This window comes from Cucurbita pepo, chromosome 4, assembly GCF_057944985.1.
Source record: "Cucurbita pepo subsp. pepo isolate OVF chromosome 4, ASM5794498v1, whole genome shotgun sequence".
NCBI classification, from domain to species: domain Eukaryota; kingdom Viridiplantae; phylum Streptophyta; class Magnoliopsida; order Cucurbitales; family Cucurbitaceae; genus Cucurbita; species Cucurbita pepo.
In genome coordinates, this window is record NC_141801.1 from 1,810,993 (window position 1) to 1,833,934 (window position 22,942).

General features: G+C 38.9%; 3 protein-coding genes across 7 annotated transcripts; 2 read left to right on the forward strand and 1 right to left on the reverse strand.

The window, feature by feature from the left end:
• Positions 1-421: 421 nt before the first annotated feature.
• Positions 422-6,615, reverse strand: LOC111792488 (Polynucleotidyl transferase, ribonuclease H-like superfamily protein). Of its 2 annotated transcripts, XR_015420802.1 has the most exons (11): positions 6,466-6,615; positions 6,177-6,275; positions 5,097-5,255; positions 4,763-4,843; positions 4,535-4,630; positions 3,848-3,937; positions 3,627-3,770; positions 2,417-2,524; positions 1,044-1,095; positions 812-965; positions 422-679 (listed from the first exon to the last, which is right to left on the reverse strand). XR_015420802.1 is itself a non-coding variant. In XM_023673994.2 (10 exons), the coding sequence occupies exons 2-10, from the start codon at positions 6,273-6,275 to the stop codon at positions 931-933; spliced, it is 864 nt and encodes a 287-aa protein (XP_023529762.2). In that variant the 5' UTR covers positions 6,466-6,615; the 3' UTR covers positions 743-930. The 2 variants fall into 2 exon arrangements, 1 of the variants encoding a protein (XP_023529762.2); XM_023673994.2 differs by lacking the exon at positions 422-679 and having other exon boundaries at positions 743-965.
• A 2,955-nt stretch (positions 6,616-9,570) lies between these two features.
• Positions 9,571-18,463, forward strand: LOC111792391 (uncharacterized). 4 transcript variants are annotated; one of them, XM_023673802.2, is made up of 5 exons: positions 9,571-10,122; positions 12,466-12,837; positions 12,946-13,321; positions 13,397-17,273; positions 18,058-18,463. In XM_023673802.2, the coding sequence occupies exons 1-4, from the start codon at positions 10,012-10,014 to the stop codon at positions 17,233-17,235; spliced, it is 4,698 nt and encodes a 1,565-aa protein (XP_023529570.2). In that variant the 5' UTR covers positions 9,571-10,011; the 3' UTR covers positions 17,236-17,273; positions 18,058-18,463. The 4 variants fall into 4 exon arrangements, with proteins under 4 accessions (XP_023529570.2, XP_023529568.2, XP_023529569.2 ...); XM_023673800.2 differs by having other exon boundaries at positions 12,946-17,273; XM_023673801.2 differs by having other exon boundaries at positions 9,571-10,027; positions 12,946-17,273.
• Positions 18,464-18,697: 234 nt separating this feature from the next.
• LOC111792447 (xyloglucan O-acetyltransferase 3) lies at positions 18,698-22,880 on the forward strand. Its single transcript, XM_023673916.2, has 3 exons — positions 18,698-20,320; positions 20,437-20,723; positions 22,008-22,880. The coding sequence occupies exons 1-3, from the start codon at positions 20,101-20,103 to the stop codon at positions 22,782-22,784; spliced, it is 1,284 nt and encodes a 427-aa protein (XP_023529684.2). The 5' UTR covers positions 18,698-20,100; the 3' UTR covers positions 22,785-22,880.
• The last annotated feature ends 62 nt before the right edge of the window (positions 22,881-22,942 follow it).

Consider the following 22,942-nt stretch of genomic DNA (forward strand, 5'->3'; position numbering starts at 1 on the left):
TATTGTCTGCTTTAACTTATTACGTATCGTCGTTAAGCTCACGGTTTTAAAATGCATCTATGGAGAGGATTTCTAGCCCTACTCCGACCAGTGTCTCACACCGAACACCGCCCAAGCCCACTGTTAGCAAATATTGTCCATTTTAGCCCGTTATGTATCAGTGTCAGCCTCATGATTTTGAAACGCGCCTACTATGGAGAGGGTGTAGCCCTACTCCAACCAGTGTCTCGCACCGTTTGATGACTCGCTCTGATACCAACTGTAGCAGCCCAAGTCAACAGCTAATAGATATCATCACTTTAGCGCATTACGAATCATCTTCAGCCAGAACGTTTTAAAACCATGAAATTGACAACAATATATAACAAACCAAAGCGAATAATATCTGTTAACATTTTTCTAAAAAATATAATTAATGCTCAAAGTCCTAATGAAGTTAGAAACCAAATGAAATAAGCATAGCAATTTTACGATCTTAACCTTAAACTTGAAAAAGTGTTGCAATTTTTAGCCTCTAACATCGAAAACTTGTTAACGCTACAGGATCGTAGGCAGTAGTGGTCGATCAGTAGGTCTTTTGGGCACTCGAATTCAGAAGTTATAGGCTGTTTGTCCGTGACTGTCTTATTGCTCTTACGAGCATTCCGTCTCCATAGAAGCTTGAATGCAACTCCTATAACTACTCAATTGATTAGCATAAACTAAGGAAAGAGGATTTCTGCCGACAACCTAACTCACTTCGTCGCATTCAAAAGGAGAAATCGTGTTAAAATTTATATCTCAAAATAGTAATAAAGCTTTTGATGCTTACAGTCTTGAAGTTGTATCCCAGTGGACACAGTAAGCCAAAATTAGTGATGCTAATCAGCCATTTTTAACATCAAATGGTTCAAAATAGGCACTTCAGCTGGGCAGCTCATTGTATGTTCTTCATTTATGCTTGCAGTCTTCTACTACAATGCCATCTGCAAAATTCAACCAAGCTACATGAACCAAGCCAGACAATGCAAATGAAGCTTAACTTTGGGAAAGGCGTTGCTTACCTCGGAGATATATAGCACGGTTTGCTAGAGCGTCGGCGTCGGAATTTTGTTCCTTCAAGTGAAATATCAGTAGGAATGAGATGATCAATATTGAATAGCTTACACTCTTGAAGAGAATCAGAACAATATCAAAAAGGTTTAAGCATCAAAGAAGGCTTCTTCATTTGCCATGTCTAAAAAGATACCAAAAACTTCGAAAACCGTGTAGTACGAGCTGTGTAAGTGTTGTAGGTTAGCTTCTATGGACCTCGACTAATCTCGTAATGGAACCTTCTTTATTCTACAACGTTTATTGTCACAAAACTCGTGGCGAGGTTTGAATCCACATACTTTTTTCACATGCTGCATCATGGCACGACGTTAACCTATGGTACTTGTGAGTTGTGTTATTTTTCGTTTAATATCTTTTTCACGTTTATAATTTATCAAGGATTTGGACACAACGGTTAAGAGGTTATTTGACCATATCAACTCTAAGAGGTGATGACTCGAGACGAAAAAGACAAGTAAAATTTCTCTCTAACCAGAGAGAGTACTCTGACAGACATTGTCGTTTATCATTGTTAGCTCTAGCATAAGCTTTTCTTATTTGGTTCCTTTTGTTGTGTCTTCTTTTGTTATGTGAGATTCCACATTGGTTGGAGAGGGGAACGAAGTATTCCTTATAAAGGTGTGGAAACCTCTCCCTAATGGACGCATTTTAAAACCTTGAGGGGAAGCCTGGAAGGGAAAGTCTAAAGAGAACGATATCTGCTAGCGGTAGACTTAGGCTATTAGAAATGGTATCAAAGCTAGATAACGGGCGGTGTGCCAACGAGGACGCTGGCCCCCAAGGGGAGTGGATTGTGAGATCCCACACTGGTTGGAGAGGGAAACGAAACATTTCTTATAAGGGTGTGGAAACCTCTCCCTAGTGGACGTGTTTTAAAACCTTGAGGGGAAGCCCAAAAGGGAAAGTCCAAAAAGGACAATATATGCTAGTGGTGAGCTTAGGATGTTACAAATGGTATCAGAATCAGACACCAGGCGGTGTGCCAGCAAGGACACTAGCCCCCAAGGGGGGTGGGATTGTGAGATCCCACATCCGTTGGAGAGGGGAACGAAGCATTTCTTATAAGGGTGTGGAAACCTCTCCCTAGTGGACACGTTTTAAAATCTTGAGGGGAAGCCCGGAAGGGAAAGCTCAAAGAGGACAATATCTGCTAGAGGTGGGCTTGGGCTGATACGTTTTATATCCTTGTATATTCTTTCATTTTTCTAATAAAAAGCTTAGTTTCTCATCAAAGAGCGAGAAAAAAAATGCAGTCAACCAAAGCAGATGTGAAAGAACAATACTTTAAAAGATTAAAAGAATGAACTTATAAAAGAAGTACCCTGGGGATGTGGTTGATCTCAAATGACACAAACTTATCCTTGAGATCCTTTGCCACTTTACACAAAGTAGCCATATTTTGGTTTTTGAGCTTCCATAGACCCTGAACCTGTCGTACAAAATCAGCGTTTTATTTTACGACCAATTCGAACACGAGAAAGATGGAGAGAAGGCAGAAAATTTAACAGATGTCATGGAAATCAAGTCTTGTTGTTCACTTAGAGTATTCATATTCCATCAATTTTCTTAGAGTATAAATGTTGCAATTCTAAATGTTTTCTTTTATAGAAACAAAAACTTCAATGTCGAAAGAGATCCCACGTCGGTTGGAGAGGGGAACAAAACATTCTTTATAAGGGTGTGGAAACCTCTCCCTAGAAGACGCGTTTTAAAAACTTTGAGGAGAAGCCCGAAAAGGAAAGCCCAAAAAAGACAATATCTACTAACGGTGGTCTTGGGCCGTTACAAATGGTATCAGAGCCAGACACTGAGCGATGTGCTAGCGAGAAGGCTGAGCCCCGAAAGGGGTGGACACGAGGCGATGTGCCAGCAAGGACGCTGGCCCCCAAAGGGCGGTGGATTGGGGGGTCCCACATTGATTGGTGAAGGGAACGAGGGACAGCGAGGATGCTGGCCCTGAACGGGGGTGGATTGGGGAGTCCTACATTGATTGGAGAAGGGAACAAGTGCCAGCGAGGACGCTGGCCCTAGAAGACGCGTTTTAAAAACCTTGAGGGGAAGCCCGAAAGGGAAAGCCAAAGAGGACAATATCTACTAGCAGTGGGATTGGGCCGTTACAAATGATATCTAAGCCAGACACCAAGCGATGTGTCAGCGAGAAGGTTGAGCCCCGAAGGGGGTGGACATGAGGCGATGTGCCAGCAAGGACGCTGGCCCTAAATGGGGGTGGATTGGGGAGTTCCACATTGATTGGAGAAGGGAACAAGTGTCAGCGAGGATGTGGCCCCGAAGGAGGGTGGAATGTGAGATCTCACATCGGTTGAAAAGGGGAACGAAGCATTTTTTGTAAGGGTGTGGAAACCTCTCCCTAGCAAACGCGTTTTAAACCCTTGAGGGAAACCCCTAAAGAGGACAATATCGGCTAGCGGTGGCTTGGGTTGTTTAACTTTGTGTTAAATACGGTTGTGCAGAGCAAAGCATGTCAGCTAGTGCGCTTGTCTATATATAAAACGTTAATAAAGGTGACAAACCTGCATACAAACGAGCTTGGAGTCTCCTCGCACAGAAATGTGTTTAAAGCCACTCTTTAGAGCATGTTTCAGTCCTAATATTACAGCACGATATTCAGCAACATTATTTGTAGCAATCCCAACCCCTTCTTGCAACCTACAGATCTATCAAATAACCTGATTCAAGCAGCAGAACACAAAAAAACACTTCAAAAATATGTGTACAGTAACCGTTTACCTACCGTGGTTCCATCGTTCGCACGTAATACAGCTCCAGCACCTGCTAGTCCAGGATTTCCCTTTGAGGCACCATCAAACTCAAGAAAATAGACCTGAGAGTAAATTTATTTAATTTATTATTTAAACCATTGGAAATTAAGTTAAATCTTACATGATATGTTAGAATATCCTAACTTTCACATTAATTTCAAGAAGGTGGTCTTCCTCACACTAGAATTCAACTGATTCCTATAACGACCCCTACTCGAACTTTCACCGTGTCCACAAGGTGGAACGGAGATGACAAATAGGTCATGCAAGCAAGATTTCCCAGCTAGTATCATAAGCCTCTCTATCTATCCTAAGGGATGGAAGGGTTGAGGTCTTTGGTGGAGGTGTCCCCTCTAGTCCAGAATTGGGCCTCACAATCACTAGCCAATATGTTTTTCTCTCGTGTCTTTCTTCGTTCATGGTTCGATATTCTGGTGTATTGTTTCTTCCATTGAATGTGTGAGATCCCACATCGATTGGAGAGAGAAACGAGTGTCAGAGAGGACGCTGGGCCCCGAAAAAGGTGAATTATGAGATCCCACATCGATTGGAGAGAGGAACGAGGGATAGCGAGACAGTCAAACACTTACGCTACCAATTTTCATAAAAGCACTTTTAGTCAATCAATAACCACTGAAGAGACAGCCAAACACACTTACACGGCTTGAAGAAGCAGGTACGGCTTCAGAGCCATGATCCCGAGTAATTTCTTGTTTCGGAGAATCGGTTGAGACCAAGTCGACACCTACAAACCCCTGAAAAACACAAAATGAATGTAGTAAAAGATAACAAACAACAGCCTCATGAATCCTGGACATGCCTTCCATTCCATAACCATAGTGCACAATGGAAATTTTCAACCATTATTGAGAAATTAACGAACTTACCGATTCGGTATTCTCAACGTTTCGTTGTCGCTTAGCTTTGGGGTACTCTTCTGCCATTTTTCCTCTAGTAGAAGATGGTTGCTGAAAAATATAAACATGTATCAAGCGTAATGAACACCAACAGAATCTTCATCTCCAACCTCTATGTCGTTTCAATACACAATTCGTTCATCGATATCGGGAAATCAAAATGAAGTGTCACTATTCACGTTTAAATGTTATAAGAAACAGAGAAGTATAATATGCACGAGATAAGAGGTCCACTTGATCTACAATCAACAGAATAGTTAAAGCAATTTGATGATTTAAGAACATAAAATGCATTGTCACCAACCTCATAAGGACAAGCAAGTAGTTTCCCAAATAGATCGTTTGTCACGTTAGCAGCACTTATAGAGTAAGTTGCACTTTGAAGTCCATGCCATGCAAGGTACTGCTCGGATTCTTTAGATAAGTGATACCCTTTGTAGATCGTTGCATTAGGATCAAATATCTAGTAAGATGGAGAATAAGTAACACTAACATCATCCCCATATTCGAAAGCAAGTGAACGAGTTCAAGATTATTTTACTTTTTCTCTTTACGTTAAATCGAGAAGCGAGTTCGTATCGGTCGCCAATTTGGGAGCATGAAGTTGGGAGCATGGCAAACAATCCACAGACAAAAGGGAGCCTAGATTTGATACTCAACTCATGTTTTGGTGCCATAATAAATTTGAGAAGCTTATCCTTAGGCCACAGAATGGCTGATCCAATACAACTAAGAATGTAACAGTAAAATTCCACCGCTAGCAGATATTGTCTATTTTGGCCCGTTACGTATCGCCGTCAGCCACACGGTTTTAAAACACATCTGCTAGGAAGAGGTTTCCACACACTTATAAATAATGTTTTGCTCTCCTCCCCAACCGATGTGGGATCTCACAATCCACCCCCCTTTGGGTCCCAACATCCTCGTTGACATTCATTCCCTTCTCCAATCGATGTGGGACCCCTCAATCCACCCCCTTTAGGGCCCAACGTTCTTGCTGGCACACCGCCTCGTGTTCACCCCTCTTCGGGGCTCAGCCTTCTCGCTAGCACATCGCCCGATATCTAGCTCTGATACCATTCGTACCAGCCCATGCTCACCGCTAGTAGATATTGTCCTCTTTGGGTTTTCCCTCAAGGTTTTTAAAACGTGTCTGGGAGAGGTTTCCTCGCCCTTTTAAAGAATGTTTCGTTCTCCTCCCCAACCGAGTGGGATCTCACACAAACTCACCTAAGAACTCTTTTAAAACCAACAATTTCAAAGCAACCAACAGGATAATTTCACCAAAAGGATAAACCCCCAAGAAATAAACATGATCCCCATTGGTTTTATGAAATTTCTTACCAGATGATAAACTCAGATGATACTAACAGGAAACGCTTACCAGAGATCCAGCTTGAGCCTCGAGCTCCTTAAAACTCCTGTAAAATCCAAAAACATCCCCTTTCCGTACGACGTAATAGGCATCTTTATCTCCCTCCATCTTCAATAAATGAAACCCATCATTCAAATGCCACAAACAAACGAGTCAATGATCAATACCCAGAATACAAATAAGTGAAACAGAGCACTCAGAATCATATTGGGCTATCTAGCTTCATGATCGTGGCCTAGAGCTATAAAATGATAGAACCCTGAGGAACAGTAGAGAAATAAATAAGAAAATTGTTTACTCTGAAGAAATGGAAGGAGTGGCAATGGCGGAGAAATTGTGCTGAGAAGCAGAGAGTTGGTGATGGAGTGATGCTGTCACGAGCGATCAGTAAAGTTGTCGTAGTGTAGCGAGACAGAGCAACCAGCGTTCGGAAAATGTGTGAAAAGTTGCGAAAAAGTTTGTGGAAGGTAGAATGTTAAATTACTTGTTTGCCCTCCAAATTAATTACAAATTTAGCCCTAAAATTTTGTTTTTCTGACCCGACATTCTCCTATAACATGGTCCTACTTTTTACATCTTAAAAAAACTATCTCACAAACCAACACGAGTTCTTCCAGCATGCCCTCACTCACGTGCATATCACGAAAATTCTGAAAATGTCACTGAACATAGAATTGCTTAACCGAGCCACTGAAAATGAATGTGTACATTGTTGGTACAGACAGTGATTTTCACTTATTTTAAGTTTTTCTTAGTCATACTATCTTCAGAATCGCTCTTATTCATATACCCTAATTTACTCGGATGTCGCATTCATACACATTGGGTACATCGCTTTTATCATAAATTAACATTTCTGTTTTAAAAACAACGTTTTCCAACCTTTTGTTAGCATCATCGGACAGTCGTTTAATGGTTTTTTCTTTGTCTCGGTTCTCTCATGCTCACTCTCGCTCTAAGTTCTTATTTGTCCTCTCTCTCTCGTTCTAGATTCAGATCTTCCCCTCTCGCTCTCTTTGAGTCCGTCTTTTTCTTTGATCGCTCGTTTTTCTTCGTCGATAAACGCAGTAAACCGTGACGAAGAGGTAAAGATTTCACTACTGTATTTCAAACTTAATTTTTTTTTTCTGGGTCCTTAGAGGAAGGGGATCGAAGAGACGACCGTCATCACGAGGGAAAAGATACGAAAGGAACGATAGTCAAAAACGTGAGAAGAAAAACACGATGATGACCAAATCGGAAAATTGAGCCCTACAAGAATATGAGGAGGAAATGAATGAGTTTATGGAGAGGCAAAGAAAGGGAGAAAGTTGGGGCATTAAATTTGTTATGGAAATAATGTTTGAAAGTGAAACTCCATGAATGATTACATCAAAGTTTGAAGCTTTAAGTTATTGTTGGAATTGAAAGTGAACAAAACTTGTACGAAACAAACACGTCCTTGCCTCGTGTGTTCTTATTCCTCGATCCTATCTCCTTTCACATCTCATGTTCTCTCTCTCTTCTTCCACCCGACATTTCTTATAAGGATATGGAAACCTCTCTCTAGCAGACGTGTTTTAAGATTGCGAGACTGACGACGATACGTAACAGGCTAAAGCGGACAATATCTACTAGCGATAGGCTTGAGATGTTATAAATGGTATCAAAGTCAGACACTGGGCGGCATGCAAACGAAGACGATGGCCCACAAGGAGGTGGGATTGTGAGATCCCCACGTCTGTTAGAGAGGAGAATGAAACATTTTTTATAAGGGTGTGGAAACCTCTTCCTAATAGATGCGTTTTAAAACTGTGAGGTTGATGGTGATACGTAATGGGCCAAAACGGACAATATCTGCTAACAGTGGACTTGAGTTGTTACAAATGGTATCAGAGCCAGACATTCAGTGGTGTGCCAGTGAGGATGCAAGGCCCCCAAAAGGGTGGATTGTGAGGTCTCATATCAGGTGGAGAGGGGAACGAAACATTCGTGCGTGGAAACCTCTCCCTAGTAGATGCGTTTTAAAATCATGAGATTGATAACAATTCATAACGGGCCAAAGCAGACAATATCTACTAGCGGTGGTAAAAACATGGTGTGGAATTGAAATTAAGGTTTTTTTGGTCGTGGTTTTTTTTTCTTGCATTTATTCATAGTCGAGGTCTCTTTCACCCATTTTAAAATGTCACTTTCTATTAATTTTATTTATTATTTATTTATTATTATTTTTTATATTTTTATTATTTAATAATTGAATATAGTTCCTACGATAAAGTTGACGTTTTACAACTTAACAGATGTTTAATTAAAAGTCAATTTTAATACCGCTTAAGAAAAACTAGTTAAGGATGACAAGAGAGTACGGTAGGATAGAGTAGGGTAGGGTAGGTGGGGTGGGGTCGGGAATGAACTCTCTATTCTATTTCTCGTGGAAATTTTCATCCCTATTCTGCTCTTGTCCCCTGTTTAGGGGAGCCGAGGAATCTCCGTTCAACGGGAAAATTTTATAATTTTTATTCTTTATTTTTAAATAGAGAATTAATTTTTTTAAAATATAATTTTATGTAAATGTTTGTATTAATATTATAAAGTATTCATTATAATTTAATATTAAAATCATTATATTATGAAATTATATATACCAACAGCATAACACAAAACTTAAATTAGAAAAATGTCATTGATAATGTAATATAATATATTATATTATTACTATAACTAATTATAATATATCTTATATTAAAAAAAATAAATTATTCGAAGTGGAAAATCCCCATTTTAACCTTCCTAACTCGATCAAACTAGGGATTCCTACCTAATTTGGTGTTCGGGTTTTATAAAGAGTCGAGAAATATAAAATTAAAGTATCGCATTTTCACGGTTAGAGATAAATTTAATACCTTGAACCAGTATTTAAATATTATTAGGTGATACGATATATTTTACTTAAACACGAGATAACTACAATATGTATCGATATCGATATATTGTATATTATATTAATAATTGAAATAGGTAGTTAAAAAATTATTTTCGTTTTAAAAGGAAATTTAGTTGGAAATTTTGAATTTTAAATAATTATTGAATAATGTTTATGAAAATAAATTCATAATAATTAATATTTAATTAAACAATATTAAAATAATTTAGTAATTGAATTAAATTTAGAGGGGTATAATGGGAATTTCACAAATATTGATTTAAAAAAAAAAAAGAAGAAACTAGGGCATATATACTATACACATAAATTGCGTATAGGTTACGACACATCGGTACTTGCAAACGACATGATTCCCATTGATCCACGCAGAAGGTTTTTTTTTTTTTTTTTTTTTTAAATTTAAATTTATTTTATTTTTGAAAAGGTAAAAACGACGTCGTTGGGATTGGCATTGTCCTTTTCAACTACTCCCTCGACTCTCTGCAAAAATTTTGGCCCCAAGCCCACGTATTCGTTCTCATTCGCCATTTTCGTCTCTCAAATCCCATCTCTTTCTCCATTTCTCTCACGCCGAGCTCTTCGCTCAAAATCTTCAAGACCCAGTTCTTCTTTTTACTCCTCCACCCCATAAATTCAATCCCTCCATTTCAATTTTCTCCCCTTTCCTCTACTTCTAACCAAATTCCCAACACTATCGCAGCTCAATTACACAATCCCTAGTTTCCATTTCCAACCCTTTCTTTTGCAAAATGGATTCCTCTACTCTCTGTGCTTAGTCGAACAAGACCCACCTCTGATTTCACGTTTCTTCCAACCCCTTTTTATCGCAATCTGTGTTGGGGGTGGGATTTGATCTGAATTGATGATTCTTTTCGAAGAGGAAAGTGGTATTTCTTCAAGAATCAAGCAAAATGAAGGGATATGCATGGGTCTGGAGGTGAGAGGTGGAAACAGAGGCGGCACATGTGGCCGGTCCATTCTAATTCGACAGCTGTAGATTGCGAATTATCCGCTCCAGATTTCTTTCTCAAAGTATTGCGAGTCTTACGTTTTTTTTTTTTTTTCTCTCATAGTTTCGTCTGATTTTCCCTTTTGTTCTTTGCATTTACTTTTTAATCGTGTGCCTTCTGTTGTGTTTTTTGTGTCCCCATGAAGATTTTGATCTTGTTTGTTAGGCATCCTACTCGGCGTAAGATTGTTCTATCGCCGTCCGGAGATTACGTTATGTGAATCCGATATGTTATTGTTAATTTTATCTCCTCTTTTAAGGTTTTTGAATGAACCCAGAATTGTTTATTCCTTTGGTTGTTTTATCCGCCTTCTGTTTTTCAATTTTTCATTGGTCTCTCGTTTGCCTTCATTTTAGTTTAATTTCTTGATCTAATCTCTTGAAAGTTTACAAGGGAATCTGCTAGTACCCGCAGCTACTTATTTCTTAGTACATAAAAAGAATTGCGGAGTGTTCTTACTCCTCACTGGTTAGTTGTTTGGTTTGGTATAGATGTGTTGCTTCTTGGCGATTGAAAAGAGATCGGACCTATTTATCATGGAAGAATCTAAAATGAGGTGGAGGTTACATTTTTTGTTGTTTATAAATCCAATTGAATTGCATTAAGATCCCCGATGAAGTATGATTGTAAGCATTTGTATGGCAAATGGTTATAGTTTACGAGGATAGGTGGATGCCAAGGCGAGGACTGCTTAAAATTATTTCACCCCATAAGCTCCACCAAAGTACAAATGGCTATAGTTTATTAATGTGGTTGCGTTTTTATCCCCAATTTTAAAGGGAATGAGATGCAACCTGCCGCAACTAGTTTGGTTTTAGGATTGTTTAGATTGATCTTGGTTGAAATAAGTGGACTTGTGAGTCGGTTTATGATATAAGATTAGTTTGGATGTAATAGAACCAACTCTACTTTTGTTCTACTTTTGTTTCAGTTGTTTATGCATGTCTCTTTTAATATCATTTAACTTAGTGGCTCTTCCCAATTCTTTATCTCCAGCAAAATTTTCAAAAAATATTGATTCAAATCTGTTGTCAGACTATTTTACTTATTTATTATTGATTTGTGTGTTCTAACCAACTTAGTGATTTGTGTGTTCTAACCAAAAATATTGATTCATGTCTCTTTTAGTGCATTTTGACTTATCTCTTGCATTTAAGACTATGATATTGATTATTTTAAGAGTTTCCCAATACTGAATAATGTAGGGTAGGATGGATTAGTTTTTGTAGTATACAATTTAACATGGAGACTACTAATTGTTATTTGTTTGGTGAAACTAAATAAATAAATTCTTAAGGGTTGTTTTACTCGTGTTATATAAACACGAGTTTGTTAAGTTTGGGGATTTTTTTTATAAGAGACAACTTCATTGATGATTGACATTTACAAATGAGATTTATAATCCGTAGTATTTACAAAAGACCTTCCCAATTTGCAATGAGGGAGGTATAACTATAGGAAGTAAAAATATTGGACGGTTTGCACCAAGATATAGCTTGTTAAACAACATTGTCGAAAATTTTTGCATAGGTCTGTGTCTTCTGTTAAGCTTGGAGATGAAAAACCTAGGTTTATGTGCATGATGCTTTGATTGTACTATATAAGGATAGCTTGTAATATTAAAGAAAGATCTTATAAGTTTGTCTTTGTAATTGGATTTTGTTGTTCATGGATTTGCAATTTTAAGCAAACAGGTTTACCAAACAGAGCCACTTAGACAGTGACACGGTCTCTTGATCATGGGCGGCATAAACCTAACTCATGAGTCCAACATTTTCTGAGAAGACCCTTTTTCACTATCTTTTACTAAGAAAATGGGAAAATGATCGACTCAAAATTTTGAACTAGCCTAGCCTAAATATTATTTGATTGGATTGGTTCCATTACCTAGTGATTTGAATCGGTCAAATTTGCAATCAAAGGATTGGGTTGAGTTCAAGGTGCCTCTTAACTTGATTCATGAACGCTCTTAGGATGGTTCAGAGGCTGCAGCGAGTTTTAGGGGAGTTTCTTCTTCATCTGCCTTTTTGTGAGCAGGGAGGAACTTGTGGAGGGAGGGAGTTTTTGAGATTTTATCGGGTTTCTCGGGTAAGTGGAATAATAGAATCTTTAGAGGGATGAAAAGAGCCCATAGTGAGGTTTGGTTTACCACTAGATTCTATGTTTCTCTTTTGGTGTCATTTTATAAGATCTTTTATAATTATACATTTGGTCTCATTTTACTTGATTGGAATCTTTTTCTTTTGGTGGGTTCCTTTTGTGTGCTTGTTTTTTGGGTCATGTGAACTGCACTCATTTATATTTTTACTCGGTCTAAATATTTTATTTATCATACTTGTACTAAAGAAGATTTTGACTGTCATAGGATGGGCGTAAAATTCAAGTTGGTGATTGTGCTCTTTTTAAGCCACCTCTAGATTCTCCTCCTTTTATTGGAATTATACGTTCACTTAAGTCGGACAAGGAGGCTAATTTAAGGTTAGATGTGAATTGGCTTTACCGGCCTGCTGATGTAAAACTTCCCAAAGGAATATCGTTAGATGCTGCACCAAATGAGATCTTCTACTCATTTCATAAAGATGAGATTCCTGCCGCATCATTGCTCCATCCATGTAAAGTTGCATTCCTCCGCAAAGGTGTTGAACTTCCATCGAGCATTTCCTCATTTGTGTGCAGAAGAGTGTATGATACTGATAACAAGTGTTTATGGTGGTTAACTGATAGAGATTATATTAATGTGAGTATCTAGAGTGTCCTCCTTGATCTCACAGCTACTGAGAACCCTCTTTCCATTATTTTGTTGAATTTTCTAGTAAACACCTACTTAGTCGAATTTTAATTGCAGGAACGTCAAGAAGAAGTAGATCAACTATTAGAAAAGACAAGGCTAGAAATGCATGGGGTGATGCAGTCTGGAGGCCGTTCACCAAAGCCCTTGAATGGTTCAGTTCCAGTTGTGCAGCCAAAATCTGGTTCAGAAAGTGTACCAAATAGTTCCCTTCTCACTTCACACATTAAAAGCAAGAAAAGGGAACGGGGTGATCAGGGGTCTGAACCCACTAAGAGAGAGCGGTTACTTAAAGCAGAAGATGGGGAATTTAGTCAGTTTAGATCAGAAAGTATGCTAAAGAATGAGATTACAAAAATTACTGATAAAGGAGGACTTATTGACTTTGAGGGGGTTGAAAAATTTGTCAAACTTATGCAACCTAATAGTTCTGGTAAGAAAATAGATTTGGCTGACCGAATGATGCTTGCCGATGTTATAGCAGTCACTGATAGGTTTGATTGTCTAGAATGGTTTTTGCAGCTCAGGGGTTTGCCTGTACTAGATGAATGGCTTCAAGAAGTTCATAAGGGCAAAATTTGTGATGCCAATGGCACAAAAGGAAGTGGTAAAACTGTCGAGGATTTTCTTTTGGCTCTACTTCGTGCTCTGGATAAACTTCCCGTGAATCTCGATGCTCTTCAGACTTGTTACGTTGGCAAGTCTGTGAATCATTTACGTACACATAAGAATTCTGAAATTCAGAAGAAAGCAAGGATTTTGGTAGATACTTGGAAGAAACGTGTGGAAGCTGAGATGGATGTTAATGATGCGAAGTCTGAATCAAGTCGTGGTGTCTCATGGCCTTCTAAATGCGAGCCTTTGGAAGTTTCTCAAGTAGGGAGCAGAAAGGCTGGGGGATCTGGTGATGATGGTTTAAAAAGCTCTACACATTCTAACATGTTTAAACATTCTCAACCTAAGTTCAGTCCCACTGAAATGGTTGTAAAATCATCTGTATCGTTGAGCACCATAAAGGTTTCTTCAACCATGGGTGTGTCATCAAAGGATTATAACTTCAAAACACTAGCTGGAAACTCAGATCTTCCCTTGACTCCAATTAAGGAGGAAAGGAGCAGCAGTTCCAGTCAGTCCCAAAACAACAGTCAATCAAGTGATCATGCAAAAACTGTGGCATCTTCATGCAAAGAAGACACTAGGAGCTCAAATTCTGGTTCAGGAAGCGTTAGCAAAGTTTCTTGTGGCGCTTCTCTTCATCGGAAATCGAGCAATGGTATTCATTTGAATACTCTCACAGGAACACAGAAGGCATCTGGTTCTGGAAAACATAATGCCGTAAGTAAGGTCTTGACTACTGACAAGGCCTCTACTACATCACGTGAGAAATCTCCAGACGCCTCTCTTGTTGAACATGGGTATAGTCGATTTGTTGTAAAGTTACCAAATACCTGTAGGAATCCTACAGGGACTTCTAGGGCTGTCACCGAAGATCAAGTTGTTTCATGTCACAAAGGATCTCTTCATGATGAGGCTGGTGATAACCATGATAAGAAAGCTAATGACAGATGTGAATTGCTTGGGGCTAATTTTGGAACTGAACCAAACTCAAACCAATGCCATAAGAAAGATCAATTTTTCATCTCAGAGGGCAAAGAGATAGCTGCCTGCGATGAACAATCCAGACTTGCCGAAGCCAATGAACTGGAATCTGAAACTATTGCCTCATCGACTGGAATTATATCTAGGCCTGGAAAAACTTATGATGCTTCTCTAAGCTCCATAAATGCGTTGATTGAAAGCTGCGCTAAATTTTCTGAGACTAATACAGCATCATCACCAGGGGATGCTGTAGGGATGAATCTTCTTGCTAGCGTGGCTACTGGCGAAATATCTAAATCTAATGATGCATCTCCATTGGATTCTCCCCAGGAACGATCACCTTTGGCAGAGGAATCTTCTGCTGCCAATGATGGACAATTGAAAATTTTGCCTGAAGGAATAGCTAAGCATAAATGCGATGAAGCTGATGCTAATGGCGAGTCTACGGGCTGCACATCTTCTGAGCCTCTTGGCAGCAATAATATGTTGCAGGATAGAAATGTGACCTCAGCTGACTACTCCAGAGATGGAAGAGGTACTGCATTGGGCACTTCAAGGGACTGTATTACGCCATCAAATGTGCAGCAACACATGGAAAAGGCACCTTTGAAGTCTGATATAAAACCTGATGCTGAAGCATGCGATGCCTCTGTAGCTGTCTGTTCTTCATATGGTGCAGAAGAAGGTGATACAGAGATCGAGGAAAAAGTGGAGGGTGATAGCTTACCCAGCTCCTTAATGGAAGAGGTTTCCCAACTCCATGAAAATGAAAAAATCGATCAAACTGATGAGAGAGCGGTAGAAAATGGAGTGGTTTTGACATCAGAAGTTACTGCCACAACACTTGAAGTGGAAAAGCAAGTGGATGAAAAGACATCTTGTTTATCTTCACAGTTGAGTGGCAGCACTATTCAGACTCGTGGGGATTTAACTAAAGGCTGTCGAGTTGAAGAGAAACTGTCATCTACACCTGAGATTCATGCTGATTCTCGGGAGGAAAAGGTTGAGATTGCTGTGGTACTTCCTGAAGGCAATCCTTTGGATGCAGAATTCGAGGATAAAAAAGAAGATATTGTGAATTCAGAAGTTCATGTTAATCAGATCGGGAATCAAACACCGATTCTCGGTCCTCCTATGTCCGATCAGAAAGATGATTGTGCTGCGCAGGATTTGGGAAAAACAGACAACATCAATAATTGTTGTGGTGCGGTTTCTATGCACTCGGAATCTCCCGCCATCATACCCTTGCCAGAAAGTGATCAGGGTGAAAAATTAAGTACAAATACTCCCGAGTTAATTGGAACCAAAGACCACTTCACCAGTGCAAATCCTTCACTTTCTGCTGCAAGGTCAGATACAGTGGTAAAGCTGGACTTCGATTTAAATGAAGGTTGTGTAGACGATGGGATACCTGAGGAGACCAATGGAAATTCATATGCTGTTCAGATGCCTATTCTCCCACCCTTTCCCATCCCTTCAGGATCAGAAAGTTTCCCCATTTCAATTACTGTGGCTTCTGCAGCAAAAGGATCAGTTGTTCCACCAGAAAACTCCCTAGCAAACAAAGTTGAACTTGGATGGAAGGGTTCAGCTGCTACAAGTGCTTTTCGTCGTGCAGAACCACGAAAAAATCTTGAAATGCCACTCAGTTTGAGTGATGCATCTCTTGTTACCACCACTAGCAAGGAGGGGCGCCCACCCTTGGACTTTGACCTGAATGTGCCAGACCAGAGACTCCTAGAAGAAGTTTCTTTGTCCAATGTGCCGCTGAAAGCAAGTCTTGAATCAGGACCACGTGATCGAGGTGGTGGACTTGATCTCGATTTGAATAAAGTTGATGAAAGTAATGATATGGGCCCATGTTCTGTGAGCAAGAGTAGGTTGGAACTCCCCATGTCAAATAGGCCATACGTTCCTGGTGGATTAGGCAATGGTGGATTCAGTGTCTCCAGAAACTTCGATTTGAACAATGGACCATCCCTTGATGAAATGGGGGCTGAAACAGTACCTCCTAGTCAGCAGAATAAAAGTTACATGGCATTTCCATCACTTCTCCCTGGGATGAAGGTGAACTCCGGAGAAATTGGGAACTTCTATTCTTGGTATCCTCAGGGGAATTCGTATTCGGCAGTAACAACAATCCCATCAGTTTTGCCAGGTAGAGGAGAACAAAATTATGTTCCTGCTGCTGTTTCTCAGAGAGTATTTGCTCCCCCGGCTGGCACCGGCTTTGCTGCTGAACTTTATCGGGCACCAGTATTTTCTTCCTCTCCTGCTTTGGCATTTCCACCTACTAACTCCTTTAGTTATTCTAGGCTCCCTTTTGAAACCAGTTTTCCTCTACAATCAAACACTTTTTCAGGTTGTTCAACGTCTGACATGGAATCATCCTCTGGTTGTTCGCTCGGATTCCCTACCATAACTTCTCATTTATTAGGACCTGCTGGGGTAGTCCCTACTCCTTATCCAAGGCCCTTCATTATGAGCTATCCAAGTGGCAGTGGTACTGTTGGTCCTGAGATTGGAAAATGGGGAAGCCAGGGTTTGGATCTTAATGCCGGTCATGGGATTATAGATAAAGAAAGAATTGATGAGAAGTTGCCTTTAGCCTTGAGACAACTTTCAGTCCCCAGTCCGCAAACTTTTGTCGATGAGCAGCTAAAGATGTTTCAGATAGGTAGCCACAAGAGAAAAGAACCCGACAGTGGCTTAGATGCTGCTGACAGGCTAAACTACAAGCAACAATGAGTGAGGGTGGTAGCATTTCATCGTGGTCACGGTCACAAGTAAGTCCCGGCGAGCTTGCTCTTCCCCTGCAGTTATTACGCTGGATATTATGATGCTGAATATTTTGACACCTTCTTGCAGATCTCTTATGGATGACTTTTTCTCAAATTAAATTTGTTTTTTTCCCCTATTCCCGCCCCATTTAGTGCTCTAATGTGAGATTGCTAATTCTTAAAATCTTGTGCTTTGTTTGAAATGTTGGGTCCCATTTATGCTGGGGCTGTTCTCTTATCGTCCCGTTTCTAATTTTCATTTTCTTACACGTAGCGGTTGTTTTTTTATTTTATTTTCCTTAATTATGATATTTCAATGTTATATTCCAGTTGGAGAGGTTTTCTATGGCCCATTTTCCTTTTTATGTTTATTTATTTATTCTTTTCCCTGTATCCTATCTTTGGAAACTTCGAACTTATACTTAAACAGAAAATTAAGAACTGAGTGATGAGTTTGCTATTAACCATGCTTTAGTTTTTTGAACTTCCTTTGCAAGTTTATGAGGCAAGTACTTGTCCAAGTCTACCTTATATGATGACCTCTAATTTTTGCTTCTGTAATGGAACTGTCCATTTTGGATCTCTTTTACTGTATCTGCTGTGCCTCTTTAGAATAATACTTCTATCTGTATCTATCTTCCACCTGAGAAAAGGATGGTGTGCGTTAAATTTGATGCCACAATGGTTCATTTTCTGTGCCTCTCAGCTTTGTTCCCCCCCTTTCATTTTGGTGTTAAACTATTCTCTTTGTTGTAATTGTTCTTGACCCTTTTTATCACTCTTTTGATAGGCCAAAAAATTAGAAACCGAGAAAAAGAACACAGTATAGATGCATCGTCGAGCAAATAATCAAGGACTGTTTATGACGGGGCTCGTGTTCCCTTTCAAATGTTGTAGCGACATCACGGGTTTTCAGGCAGCCGTTTTTCCCCCCTCTGCTGGACACATTTTGACAGATTTGTTTCACTCAAGCAGACAAGGTTTCATTTGTAAATATCTAACTTAATAGAAGCATAAGGAAGTTGCTATCTAGAAACCTGATGAATGGTGTCCTCCGACATGTGGTCGATTTCCATCCATTCAGGTACGCTTTCGAGCCAATCCTTTCTCTCAATCCTTTGGAAACAGAACTGAATGTAATGACTTTTCGAGTTGTGGCCGTCTTTCTCAACGATGCTCAGCTGTGTTTTCCCTTACATATGTAGCCATTACTTCATTCTTACTGTTAGGTTCTTTTTTATTGATAGTAATACACAGGCCTCGCCCCCTTTCTCTCATGGTCGTGAACTCTTTTTTTCTCACTCAGTTTTTCCATTCCACCTTTACAAACCATAAACAGGATCCCCCCCAACTTGAAGCCATCATTTTATTTGGTCTTATCTGTGACTTCTGGAGCTACCAATTCATCTGTTACAAACTAGTTTTTAATCTTTTGTGAAGAACAATGCCCCACTAGAAGAAGACAGCTTCAGATACTTACAAAAGTTCTACACTGTCTGAATTTTGTACATTGCTAATCTTGATGTTTCACTTGTCAATGACATTCCAAGGTTTATAATATATATATATATATATATTCTATGTTGCTTGTGAATCATTCTGTATATGATGATGTGATACTCAACAGGATTCTCTCTAGCTATTAATCTGCTTATGACACTGCCATTTCTCATAAAACTTGTCTTGAACTCCTTTAATCCTTCTGGGATTTGTGCTGTCGGATGTTCTTCCAGACCCCGAATGCTCCAGCGCGAGATCTTTCGAGTATCGTATTGTTTGTGGAGGCTTTTTTTCTTTCAAATTGTATCCTATGGCAGGGTTGTGATCGAAATGACCAATTGTTTTTTTTTTTTTTTTTTTGTTAAGCTTGTGTTTCATTGGTGGTTCTGATGATGAACAGTGTTTATTCGCAATGGTTTAAGTATATCATTACCATTCATTCATGGAATTACTAGCTCAACGTTGCCATTAGGCTGATTTTATGATGTGGCCCACAATTCACATGTAATTCATTAAGGTCTTTACGACAACTCAGTCATTTGTTGCAATCACATGTTGCATGATGTCATCTTTGGCTTTGGCTGTGTGCTTTCCATGTTTACTCGTCTTAACCTATTGTGACGGTTTCTTTAAATTTGTGTGCCCATTCTCCAATCCAAGCGAGGAGCCAAATGGACATATGGCCTTGCCATTTGACCTCTCTTCCCATGTGACTAGAAATGTTCAGTGACAACCTATCAATTGTCACGTTTGGCCTCGGATAGGGGTTAACTTTGTAAATGTGTAGAACCATGTGTAGTGTGACCAAGTAGGAAGTACTTCTAGGCTCCTTCTCGACTACAGGATGACTCATTCATGAGTGGGGGGACTAAGTGCACTTTGGCTCTTCCACTGTCCTATGCTCCTCTAGTGTAGGCCTATCGCACTGTGCTTCGCGGTAGCGTTTTTTGCTTTTTGTATCAAGAGGTTAGCTAAAAATACAATGTTTAGTTTTGTATGAATTGAACAGTTTTATTCGACGACCTATGGCACAAAACTCGATTTAAACTAGGGTCAACAACTCATCGTCCTATAACACAAAACCCAGTTTAGAATACGTTCTTCATCGTCCTATAACACAAAACCCAGTTTAGAACGTCTTATTATTATAAGATATTTTAAAAAATTTAAGAATTAAATAGACAAAAATCTAAAAAGAAAAAAGAAAAAAGATATATAAACAGAGTAGGAAACAATAAGTCCATTTTGGGTGGAAAATTCCTTGTTGAAAGGAAAGTTATTAGAATCTTTCAAACCCAAACAATTCATTCTCAAAATTCTCTCTCTGTTAGGCATGAGATTTTCCAACTCCCATTTGGCAGAGAAATCCCATCATAAACATCGTTCCCAGAGGGAGAGATGGGTCTGGTCTGGTCCTCTGTTATGCTCTTTCTTAGCCATCTCCGCCATTGTTTCCTTCTTCTTCTTCTCCCTCCGCTCCCCAAACCCTTCTCTTCTTCTCCGCCCCAACCTCCCCGCCCTCCAATCCATCCACGATCCAACCCCTCCAAAGGGTATCCATCCATCACTCCCATTTCTCCATTTTTTTTGTTCCTCATCGTCTTCTCTGTTAGATCGTTGAATCTTGGGCTGTTTGTTTGTCTGTTTGTTTGTTTGTTTGTTGATGCAGAGAAACAGAGGTGCAATCTGTTCAAAGGGCATTGGATTAAGCAGGCCGGAGGATCGGGCATGTACACGAATTGGAGCTGCCCCACGATCCCAGAATCGAAGAATTGCTTCAAACAGGGGAGGAAGGATATGGATTTTGTGAACTGGAGATGGAAGCCAGATGAATGCGAGCTTCCAAGATTTGATTCCATGGCGTTTCTCCATCTTCTCCGTGGAAAGAAACTCGCTTTTATCGGCGATTCTGTTGCCAGAAACCAATTCGAATCTCTCCTCTGCTTCTTGTCTCAGGTTCCATCTCTTCCTCTCTGTTTCTCTCTGTTTCTCTCTGTTTCTAGCAAATGGGTGTTCTTGATTGCTCTGATTCTTTGCATGCGTTTGATTGTGAAACGAAACTGGAAATCTCTATGAATTATAATCAAATTAAAAGGAATTAGGGAATGAAATCATTAGAGATTTGCTTTTGGTTGGTCTTTGTGTTCTTTGAGGAATTTTCTTTACTTGAGAAATGCTCGTCCATGGATGAATTTTGGTGGGCTCAACATCCTTACCTTTTTTCAACCTCTTTTTTAATTTTTTAAAAATTCTTTTAGGGTAAAAAAAAATTTTTTTGTCTTGTGGGAAGCTCTGGCTCATAAAAACATGTCTCATAATTATTTTTTAGTTAATTATTTTTTTTAATTTTTTTAATTTTTTAATTTTTTTTTGAAAGAAATACATATATTTCCAAGAAATTAGTCATAAAAAAAGGGGAAAAATAAATTTATGATAATGAGGTGAAAACTTGGGAGTTAAAGGTCATAGTTAGCTGCCATTTATTGAATATTATGACCTTCCAAAATTAGAAGTTGAATTTTAAAAATTTCCCATTTAGAAATTTGGGTTTATAATTTTTAAATTTGGCAATAAATTTCTATTAATTTATTTTCCAATATGACCTACTTCAAAATAAATTTTACTTTTTCCTAAAAAAAAAAAACTTCTCAATAATATTTATAATTATTGAAATTTTTAAAATTTTTATTAAAAATATTTAGAATTAAATTATAGCAATAAATTAAGAAAAACAAGAAATTCAAAAAAAAAAAGAAAAAAAAAACACCCTTAATTTCAGGGAATTGACTGCCATTAATGCCCACCAATTTAATTTTATAAAAAATCATTAAAAAAAAAAATCCTTGAAATTAAAATTAAAAAAAAAAAAAGATTAAAATAATAATTTTGGACCCAACCCCAAGTTAGTGTTTTCTTTAAAAGATTGATTAAGAAATAATTATTAAATATATTATTATCATTATTATTATTAAAGCATTTAATGATTAGTGTGCTAGATTTTTGTCTCAAGCTAACTTTATAATATTGTCAAAATTTCTCATTTTTTTTATATAATAAAGTTCAAATATCTCTTAATCCAAAGTTTTTGTATATATGTTTCGAATATCGTTGTTAGCTCATGGTTGGACGAGGTTACTTTTATGGGTTTCGGTTCTTTTAAATGTTTCTTAGTTGAGATAGAGTCGAGTAGCGTTAAAACATTCTCGGGATAGCTTTCGAACTCATGAAGTTGTTTTGCAGGTAGAAACTCCACAAGATGTTTATAAAGACTCTGAGGATAGGTTTAGAACATGGTATTTTCCAAAAAGTGACCTAACCCTTCTCATGCTTTGGACTAAATTCCTCGTGGCCGGAGAAGAGAGGGTTGTGAATGGAACGGGAACGGGCGTTTTCGACCTACAATTCAACGAGATCGATAAGGATTGGACGCAACACCTACCCGAAATCGACTACGCGATTCTCTCTAACGGGCATTGGTTTTTTCGAGTGTTGTACTTGCATGAAGGAAACAACATTCCCAATTGCATCTATTGCAGCAATCCAATTATCACGAGTCACAATCCTGACTTTGCATTGAGAATGGCTTTTCGAGCGGCTTTTAAGTACATCAATGATTGTAAGAATTGTGGTAAGTTGGTGACATTTGTGAGGACGTTCTCGCCTGCCCATTTCGAAAATGGGGTTTGGAACACGGGTGGCTATTGCAATAGAACAGGTCCGTCGAGTGCGAAGGTGATCGACCAAGAGAGCTTTGATTGGAAGCTAAGGAATATTCAGATAGAAGAGACGGAAAAGGCGAAACTAGAGGGGATGGGGAAAGGGAAGAGATTCGAGGTGATCGACGTGACGATGGCTATGACGATGAGAGCGGACGGGCACCCGGGGGAGTTTTGGGGAAACAAATGGATGAAGGGTTACAATGACTGTGTGCATTGGTGCATGCCAGGCCCCATTGATGCATGGAATGAGCTTTTGATGGCAGTTATAAGGAAGGAGGAGGCAGCTATGGATTCATAACAATAATACCAAATAATTTCATTAATGTTTACCAATTTTCATTTTTGAAATGTGGCTGAGAGTATACAAATATAATAATATATTCATTGAGTTTCATTATATTTTATAATTTTTTAAAATAAAATTAATAATTACGCTCGGGTTCTCTACAAAGACCA